Source organism: Urtica dioica, chromosome 6, assembly GCF_054948205.1.
Source record: "Urtica dioica subsp. dioica isolate 48M chromosome 6, U.dioica_male_clone48M_v1_H2, whole genome shotgun sequence".
NCBI lineage: Eukaryota > Viridiplantae > Streptophyta > Magnoliopsida > Rosales > Urticaceae > Urtica > Urtica dioica.
Window position 1 is genome coordinate 25,443,424 of NC_142761.1, and position 10,404 is coordinate 25,453,827.

Consider the following 10,404-nt stretch of genomic DNA (forward strand, 5'->3'; position numbering starts at 1 on the left):
GCATTAAAGCTGAATATAAGCCGTGCAAGTGTTGTGGATGAACTTTCATGACTAAAGTCACTTCTCTCTAAGCTTCATGTCAAGCAAACTCAAGCCCCTATAGTTTTGTGTGACAACTTCAGCACAGTACTTCTCTCAACTAACCTAGTTATACACGCTAGAATGAAACGTATAGAGCTTGACCTCTTCTTTGTACGAGAGAAGGTTGTTCGCAAAGAGTTGAAGTTCGACACAAACCAGCTACTGCTCAGGTCGATGATGTCCTCACCAAACCATTCACTAGCTATCAATTTCTCTCATGGCGTGACAGGCTTCAAGTCGAAGACATAACCCCGCTCAAATTCAGGGGGAATGATAGAGTTAGTCACTGACGTGGGTAGTAAGCCATAACCTTGCGAACAATCTAAGAGAGCTCAATCTCTAATGTGCTGAGCTTAACTTATTCCATTGACAAAACCAATCATGTATATGACATAGTCAGTTAGAAGTTAGTTAGAGTCAACCAAAGTGGTATATACTCTGTAATGTCCAACAAAGTTAGTTAATGAAAAGATTCGTTCTTCTCTCATTGATTCTTTCTCTCTAGATCACTTATTGAGACTTTGTCATCGGACAAAGAACTTGAAACTAAAATTCCATCAAAAGCTTAGATAAAAAGAAAATGTCCAACATGAAGTGGTGTTAAATTTATAAAGATGGTATTTTTGGGAATTAAAGTTAAAAAATCGGTACATCCCAAGGAATTTTTCTATGTAATAAGAAATTTGAGGCTCTTACTTATCACTGCTCACCGTTTTTAATATTTCTTCTTATTACGAGGTTTGCTTAAAGCAGATATTTAAAATAAAATATTAATAAAATATATCATTTATATAGAGAAAATGAAGGCGAAAATGATTATGAATTGTATCACTTATATATCTATTACTTAAAAGTTGCTGAATAAATACTTAATGTCGATTTTTTGTCTCTCCATTACTACCATGGATGTTAACTTGGATGGAATGATACTTGTCAACATTTGATAATTTTGATAAGTTACATAATTAATTTTTAGAAGAATTTGTTACAACTAGTCAATCCCTTATCTTTTTTGAAAATAATAACTTAAGTTTCATTTTATTAAGAAAATAGTCTACTAAACCAAAATAAATTAAATTAATTTAATTTACTTCACTATTTTCTTAATAAAATGAAATGTTGGTGTCACATGTGTTTAATAGAATACGTGACGTATTCTCTCAGTTTCAAGAAATATCAAATATTTACCCTCAGTTTAATATAAATGACGCATACTTGTTATATTACAAATAAACTCACCAAAATGCCCTTAATGAAATAACTCTTAATTTTCCATTTTATAGATAAAAGAAATTAAATCAAAATCTTATATTTATAAAAATTAAAGGATTTTGTAAAAAATAAATGAAAAAATGGTATTTGCGATATTACATATATCTAGAGAATATATACGTCATTTATATTAATTGGATAGATATGTATGATATTTCTAGAACTTGAAAAAATAAATCGTATATTTTGATTAAATACGAGAGATATTGTTATCCAAAAAAAAATATTTAAATGTATAAAAATTAAAACAATAAGTATATATGCCGTCATTTCCCTTTAAATTTGATTATACAAAAAAAAAAAAAAACAAAAAAAAAAACAAAAAAACAAAACAAAACAAAAAAAAAGAGACAAAAGTAACAAGGCAACTGAACAGAAAAGCATGTTCCTCATAAAGAGTCATCAATTTTGTAATGAACCAAGGTCAATGATTTGATCAAAGTCAAACACATCAGAAACATTCCATACAGCCACTATGGTATCTTTCTTGTACTTGGAGCTCACTTTAGCATGCAGTGATACAGAATACACTTTTTTTTTTTTGTTCTATTTTTCTATTTTCTTTTGCATAAAAGTAATTAAAAAATGGGTCAGAAAACTAGATAACAATACTAAAAGATAACACATGTAATCATCCTATCCTTTCTTCATTACCCAAATATGCTTCCAAAAAGGCCACCATAGACCAAATTCTCCTTCCGACCCAACTCCAGGACTTTACTAGCAAAAAATATCAAATGGAATTGCACTTCTCATGTTCGTTCCCTTCAAAAGAATCTCAGACTTGATATTTGATAGATCATAGAGAGCATTAACCCAAGAAGAAAAGAAAATAAGCTCTCTCACTTTGAGAACCTCGACTTGTAATGATCGAGAGAGACGTACTCAACCGAGACAGTCTTGGCATTGAACACACGTCCGTGCAAACAATGTGTGGTCGCACAAGCCGCTTCTGTTCTTCCAAACTCTACGAACACACAACCCATCTCAAACACATTCTCGGTATCCAACTTCCGTACCTCAACCCTGGATTCGATTATCGGGTTGTGATCATCCAGTTCATCAACCATTCCCCGATCGGTGCCAGTATTTGAGTTCAGATGAGTCTGATTTTCTGAGCTCTCCGCGTCCATCGGAACATCAATGTCACCCTTGTTTTCGCTCTGTTCGTGTTTTGGGCTGTTGAGCTGATCGGGAAGCTCTTCTAGAACTATACTAGGCTCAGTCGCGGTTTTTGGCGGACTAGGCTGAGGTGACTCATTCTCCGTGCTATTATCTTTTTCCACTTCATCTTCTTGAAGTTCTTTGACACTGCTCGTTAACTTCACGTGTTCAATTTCGTTGGGCTCGTCACTCTTATGCAATTCCATATTTTTGGTTTCTAAGTTTTGATCAAAATCTGCATTTTGTGCATCATTGTTGCGCTGCTTGATAACGTTAATGGATTTGACGTTCCCGAACCTGTAAAGTTAAGAGAGTTAAATAAATAGTGAAGTACACTTAGTCAAAAATTAATAAGAACTTTCTAGCACCTTGAACACTCTAACCGAATATCTTCCAGAACTTCTTCGACTTCCGATTTAGGTAGCGCCGAGATATCCTCTACGTTGAACTGAAACACGTTCAAGAGTAATTGCAGACGATGTTGTTTGATAGCCTTCATTTACGAAATAGCCAACATACTATGGAAATGTGCTTTTCGTATCTATATTATAGACACACACACACACACACACACATTATAGCATGATGATCATACCACATTTTTAAGCCTTATGACTTGTGTAGGCTGTTTGAGAAGTGGCTTTGCATGCTGTGGAATCTCGTACAACATTGAGCTTTCAGCCTACCAAAACATATTTCGGTAAGAGTCTATATCATCCACTTAAGAAAACTGAAATATCTAGTGATAAAGTAGCTACAATTGCGAAGAATTTTTGTGGTATAATATTCAGATAGAACACGAAGATAGCGATAGCAGTACCAAGGTTTCTGCACCGTGAAGTGCTTGAACGACAGTAAGTACTTTCCCACCAATCTTCATACCATTCAGGCCAGCACAGGCTTTAAGGGTCACAGATTGATCTGCATACTGCATGGAAAAAATTGTATATTTATAAAGCTTACAGGATGAGGTAAAAATCTCGATGTAAAAGGTAACGTGGTTATTGGGTTAAGTAATATAAAGAATAAATCATCAAATCTTAGCTGGCGAAATGGGACCCCCTTAACATGTTTTTCTATTACCTCTAGAAAAGCACATGGCTCATTTAGATCCCCATTAACCTCAAAGTGGTAGGCTTTCAAAGGTCCAAAGACACAAACAATCTCCATCAGCTAAAGGCAGCACATGGGATGATGTTAAAAATATGGAAGATATACCATAAAGAAAAAAAATTGGGGGCGGGGGAATAAGGCTCAAAAAAGATAATTCGTGATTACCAATTTTGATGAAAGAGCCTTCGAAATTCCACCGATAAAGATCTGCAGAAACACGGGCATAATTGGTAACAAAAAGAAAACTAGGACCAAGAAACATATCAGAACATTGCACTGAAATTGAACAAATAAAACCATACATATAGATGGTTGAGACACCTGAAACATATGTTCATGGAGATATGACAATAAAAAAGGGCGAAGAAATTAGAGAAGATAAAGAAGACTCATAGGACTAAATTCAGGAAAACACAAACTTCTCTTTTAATTTTACTTATTGTGCTAGTCCGAGATATGACAGTTCTACTCCCTAAACTTTTTTCCCCATTGAAAATTTCCGTCTCGTTTAGAAAAATTAAATAAAATAACAATAGAAACACAATAATGTTTCTAAAAACACAGGAAGGTTCGACTCTAAAAACTAAGCATAGGAGTCCTAACATTTGGTTGTCACTGTGAAACTTAAAGTAACAATAAAATTACTGAACTTAATAGGTCTTTTTTAGGAGAATCTCAATAAATAGAAGAAAGAAGAAAAGCAAGGCTCAAGAAAGGGCAAAACAATGTACAATACGATCCAAGTCAATACCTTATTTGGCGTATCCTTCACGACATCACTGAGCGTATCAACCACGGGCTCTGATTTGTCAAGGTTGCCAGTCTGCATGAAAATAGCAACTGTCTGAAAACCTGCTACATAAATGGTAACCACAACATTCCTCAGAAAACTGCATGCGGCGAATAAGTAGATTCTAGCTCATCCAATTTTATTTTTTTTCTTTCTTAAAGCACAGAATAGCGAATTCAGAGCGCCAGCTCAACCCAACCGAAAAATGATGATAAATACATACCATCAAATGGACTGGGATTAATGAAAATATATAAATTTTCTCTAGTCTATACGCATTCAGTGAAAATTAGACGTTTTCAAAATAACACAACACCAACTGAATTCTGACACAAGATAATAGCCTTGTTAATAGACTGAATTTAACATATCCAATTCTAAGCTTTGTTTTTCCTGGTTCTACTATTTTGAACCCATGCATTATCAGTGAGAAGTTAAATTAGCTATTGAATGGAACTCACCACTACAGCTACTATCGAATTGCAAAATACTGGTTTCTCACCATATTTCCTACCATTGATTAAATGGGTAAAATATCTATAATGACAATGAACTAAAGAAAAAAAAAAGACTCAAATGCAAATTCATAACATTACAGCTTTGGTATACGTGCACAAAAAAAAACAGAATTATGTAGAAAAGGAAAATGAAAATATTAAGATGAAACACAATTAGAGAACAAGTGCAACTCAAAAAAAGGAAATTTCAATTTCAAACATGACATCACAAGATTTATAGATTAGACGTTTAAAATAAATAAAACAACCAGCAGGTATGGCTTAACGCAGCAATGAGATTGAGAAACGAAAGGTTAGGATTACTATTCGTACTGCCACGTCAACAAAGTCCCTAGGCCGTCTAATTTTCAGAACGGAACCAGAAATTGATCTTCCATCAAAAGCAAGGGCTGTTGAAGCATCTTCAGGGGTAAGAAATTCCACCAGAGCTTGTGCCTTATCTTTGTTTATCTGTATTCCGGTTAGGTAAGTCATTCAAAACCCCAGATAATCTAATAAAAAAAAATTAAAAATAAAAAATTATGCTACACAACTTACAATACAGTTGATGCATGGTTGGGTTCCTGGAATGTGATTTATACCCGATGACAAGAACAAATCATTCAACCATTTCACCAAATCTTTCTCCAAGGTTGAAGATGGAATGTTATCTACATAAAGTCTCCTCAGAGGCCGTGTCGATTGTGTTAGTTGGATCGAGTCAACAGAGGAAAATGTTTTAGTCGGTAGCGGGGCGGTCATGAGACTAGAAGGCAACTTTGCATAGGTTGAAAATACATGTGCCTTAGTAGCCAACTCTTGGGTGACCGTGGATAAGATACTATTCGATGGCTGAAAACTCGATATAACTGAACCAGATAACATCTTGTTGGTTACTGAACCCCGAGGAAGCATATCCCATTTTGCGCTTTTCTTCTCTGGTGATAGCTGATCGGGCGGTGGAGGAGTCTTGGTAGCGGCCTCGGAAATCCGCTTCCTCGGCGAATACCCACCGAGCCCGCTTTTTCCCTCGTCATTTCGGCGATAGTGACCACCCGAGCCTTTGCTCGGTAACTTCTTCCCGTCGATGTGATTTTCTCTTTTAGACTTATCTTTGAGAGAGTGCGGAGAAGCTTCTCTGTCGGTCGTTTTGTAATGAGACAAGCGTTTGTGAGCTATCGTCGACGGCGATTTGGACCTTTTGTGTCGATCATCACGGTCTCTGCTTCTAGAACATCTTCTCGTCTTTGGTTTATCCGGACACGGTTTAGACGAGTCTTTTCTCTTACTTCTTTCCGGGACTTGCTTTTCGTAATGCTTCCTCGTATCAGGTTTCTTAGCACTGTGTTTGTCCTTATTCTTATCATCAACTTCATTTTGGTATTTTCTCTTACTTTCTCTTTCGTAATTTCCTCCAACTCGTTCACCGTGACTCTCCTTTCCTCTCCAGTCCCGTGAATACCTTTTTCCAGGTGCATATCGAGCATCATCGCTAGGACGCTTATTGTTTTCCCTCTTATCATGTACTCGCTTGTCATCTCTGCATCCTTTGGATTCATTGTTGACATCATCGCTTGGTCTAGAAACTACAGGCTGCTTTTCGTTTTCCCTCTTATCATGTACTCGCTTGTCATCTCTCCCTCCTTTGATTCCATCGCCAACATCATCGCTCGGTCGAGAAACTACAGACTGCTTTTCGTTTTCCTTGTTATCACGCACTCGCTTGTCATCTTTGTCCCTTTTCATTCCATCGCCGACATCATCGCTCGGTCGAGAAACTACAGACTGCTTTTCGCTTTCCTTGTTATCACGCACTCGCTTGACATCTTTGCCTCCTTTCATTCCATTCCTGACATCATCGCTCGGTCTAGAAACCACAGACTGCTTTCCGTTTTCCCTCTTATCATGCACTCGCTTGTCATCTCTGCCTCCTTCGATTTCATCGCCAACATCATCGCTTGGTCGAGAAACTACAGACTTCAACTTTCTCCTCAATGTCGGAACTCCTGTATCTATCCCTTTCTCGAGATTCTCATTTGATCTACCATCTGCATAAGTTATCTTCTCTCTCTTTCCAGAGCTTATATTTCTGCTTTTCTCATTAACAACTCGCCGTTCGCTAGCAGGCAAAGAATCTTTCTTGGGTCTGTGACCTTTTACAGATTCGATGGTGCAAGATGATAAATCCTCCGTGATGTCTCCATTTCTTGACACGACTTCTGTCTCCACAACTCCTTTTTTATGATTTTCAGATAAGCTCTTCTTTTTCCTCCTAATCATGATCTCTTCGAAGGGGAGGGGTCTTGTTCGAGCAGCAGTTCCGTCTTCATCGTCGTTCAAAGAACGCCTAGTTCTCTTTTTATGCGTCTCTTTTAGCCGAAGTGATGATATGCTCATCTCAACCGATTTTTGGATTTAGCCCGGCTGAGACTGCAATGGTTGGATTGACCACAAACTCAAAGCATCCCAAGTACTTCTGCACCAAGGAGAGACATTAAACTAAACAACTATCAATATAAGCAATAGAATTATACAGCTTTAAGAGATCATCTACATATCAATAAACACATGATATGTGAAACTTCAGCGGTAATTTGCTAGGTCTACACATATCTAGGCTGTCCTCCGATTCTTATTAACTTATATAACTTCAGAGAGATATAGTTTCAGGCTTCAATTCATTGAAGATTCCAGCAACATGACATTTTTAATTTGAACACACAAGACCTTATACAACTAAATGTTGTATATATGTAGCATCCATAAACACAAGAATAGAGAAAAAAGAAAATGGGTTTTTACAAAATGAATGAACCAGTGTTTCACTTTTACATACCTACACAAAATTTTATATAAAGTTCATTTAGATGTGTGCCAATTTAAGGCTGTCCAAGACACATAAAGCTTATTTTTTCACCATTTCATACACAGTCAATCAAAGCTTAGTTCGGAAACAAGATGATGAAAAAACAGAACAAAAAACCTTGTTTCTTCTTCTTCTTTTCTTTTTCTTTTTGCAATAACAGCATTCGAATACACGACAAGAAAACAAGTATTTTTCTGTATGTGTCTTTTGATTTCGAACACTACCAAAAACAGAATGCAAAAGGAAATACGTTTCGTTTCAATCTCCGATTTTTTTTTCTTGTTCGTTTGGTAGCAAAAGGGGAAGAGAGACATCGCAGACGCGGAGGGTTTGTACCTTCGAAGAAGACCGAGAAGGAATCGAGTGTCGAGAAACTCTGGTGTTTGCCAAGCGAAAGAGAACGACTGAAAACCTGAACAATTGGGAAATAAAAATATACCTAGAATATCTGAAGCCATTTTTATTTAAATAAAAGACATATTTGCCCCCTGAACTATGGCGTCTATAACAGTGCACCCCCCTATATTTTAAAAACCCGATATTTTCCCCTTAATCTTTGTATTAATTTCAATGTTGTTCTTCCGTCTAAAATTCTGTTAAATCATCAGTTAAATAAGCACGTGGATCTCATGTGACACTCAAAATAAGAATATTATAGGTAATTTCATTTTTTATCTGATTAAGATTAATAAAATAATATTAAATAAATTAATTAATTAAAATAAAGAATTAATACATCATCTCTCTCTCTCTCTCTCTCTCTCTCTCTCTCTCTCTCTCTCTCTCTCTCTCTCTCTCTCTCTCTAATGTTAGGCTCATCGGCGTGAATAATACAACGAATTAATAAAGCCTCCAACTCGTTGTCGTGAGTGGATGTGAGTCGCTTACGCCGACGAGGCTTTCAATTGCTTCCCTGACGATCTACGTGGAGACAAGACGAGAAAATCCACAGACCATCTATTTTAATTTTTAAAACTTATGTCCACTTTGCTCAAATCTTTAACTCTGTCTCTAATTTTTTTTTGGGATCTTGAATTTCCTTCCGATTTAAAAAAGTGAGTCGCAGTATAATAGATAAGCTTAGCCGATTTCTTAAAGCAGTTGGTACTCCTCAAGTATAAATAGGAAATAAGAATTTGTGTTGCAATTGCCAGAATTTGTGCCGCAGAACGGTACGGACTACCGGGTCTGGATTGGGTACAACGGTTAGCTCATGGTCATCGAGGTCTACATCGCGAACCAGACCGACGCCACCCAGCGACCCAAGTTCTCGCGGAGAATCTCAATCGAGATCGTATTAGGATTCTCTGCTTTAACCGGAGACACCGCGATCCAGTACAACTGCGTTCTCGAGTGGGAGCTTCAGATTGAGTCCTTGTCTGACGGTGAGCACAAGACCAGGACCGTCGTGGCTGTCAGAGTTTGTCGGCGGTTCTGGTTCTGGCTCTGGTCGCAACGGTGGTGGCAACGAGGTTCTGGTGTATCTACGCCGGGAAGAGCAAGAGGGATTGGTGTTGGAATTGATCTAGGGTTTAAGAAAAAGTTTAACGCTTCGTTAAGCGGCGGAATTTTAAAATTTTCTTTTTCAAGTAAAACAGTTTTTACTAACCTAGACAAAGAGCAAGCACATGTAAATAAAAACTAATATGAGCATAAAAGTTTACTAACCTTTTTAGACGCTTGAACGTTGAGAAGCTTTTGAAAAAAGGTTGCAACGTTCTTCTCCCTCGCAGCACGTCTCTCTTCCTTCCTCGGCAACTCGAGCAACCACGAAAATTTCTATCACTAAATCACTCGAGAGAAAAGGAATTAGTGTGTGGGCACTTTTAAACACTACGACTTAAGAACAAGTCTTGAAGTCACAGAGCTAAACACTAGGACAAATGAGGACCTAGGTGCCAAAACAAAAACCGAAAATTAACTAGAGAGAGAGAGAGAGGATCGGCCAAGTTCTAGAGAGAGAGTCTCTCAAATCTCTTAAACTTGGATGAATGAAATGTGTGGAATGAGGCTCCTATTTATAGGAGAGGTCTCACCTTCAATAAGGTAGTTTCCTCTCCTATAGAATATCGCATATTGATGAGCCAATTTCCTCTTTTCTTTCATGAGGTACACGGCCAAGGCTTGCCAAGCAAGTCCTTGGATTTGTTTCCTCTTTTATTTGCTTCTCCCTTGATTCCTCTTGGCCGAAATTCCCTATGCATGTGTGGGAAATTTGTTTACTCTTTTTCTTTTGGAAAGTATCATGATACATTTATGCACAAAATATTCTCTCTTTCTTTGGGTATGTTGGGCGACTAAACCATCTGGAAAAGGCTTCTAGAAGCTTTTCCATTTGTTCATGACAACATGAAAAAGGCCCATTAAGAATTTTCAATAAAATTCTTATGAAATGAAATTAATCCACAAGGCCCAATAAATCTAATTTTGGCCGAGTGTTACTTGTCATCAAATGACCATGTCAAAAAATTTATTGACATTCATTTCATCCTATGTCTCAAAAGACAAAAATACCATTTCGACAATTTTCGTTTTGTTTTGACTTAGCTTCCAGTTTAACTATTCCTACTCGATGTGATTCGTGATAGTGACCTCATGGATCCAAATGAACAAAGCTTGAG

The 10,404-nt window shown here is 37.0% G+C and overlaps 1 protein-coding gene across 2 annotated transcripts; it reads right to left on the reverse strand.

Annotated features, from left to right (window-relative positions):
* Positions 1-1,702: 1,702 nt before the first annotated feature.
* Positions 1,703-8,215, reverse strand: LOC149393523 (RNA-binding (RRM/RBD/RNP motifs) family protein). Of its 2 annotated transcripts, none has more exons than XM_089616817.1 (10): positions 8,120-8,215; positions 5,476-7,393; positions 5,251-5,388; positions 4,382-4,453; positions 3,796-3,837; positions 3,601-3,690; positions 3,338-3,445; positions 3,113-3,199; positions 2,886-2,965; positions 1,703-2,814 (listed from the first exon to the last, which is right to left on the reverse strand). In XM_089616817.1, exons 2-10 carry the CDS (start codon positions 7,312-7,314, stop codon positions 2,196-2,198), a joined length of 3,075 nt encoding a protein of 1,024 aa, XP_089472943.1. In that variant the 5' UTR covers positions 7,315-7,393; positions 8,120-8,215; the 3' UTR covers positions 1,703-2,195. The 2 variants fall into 2 exon arrangements, with proteins under 2 accessions (XP_089472943.1, XP_089472942.1); XM_089616816.1 differs by having other exon boundaries at positions 5,242-5,388.
* Positions 8,216-10,404: the final 2,189 nt, after the last annotated feature.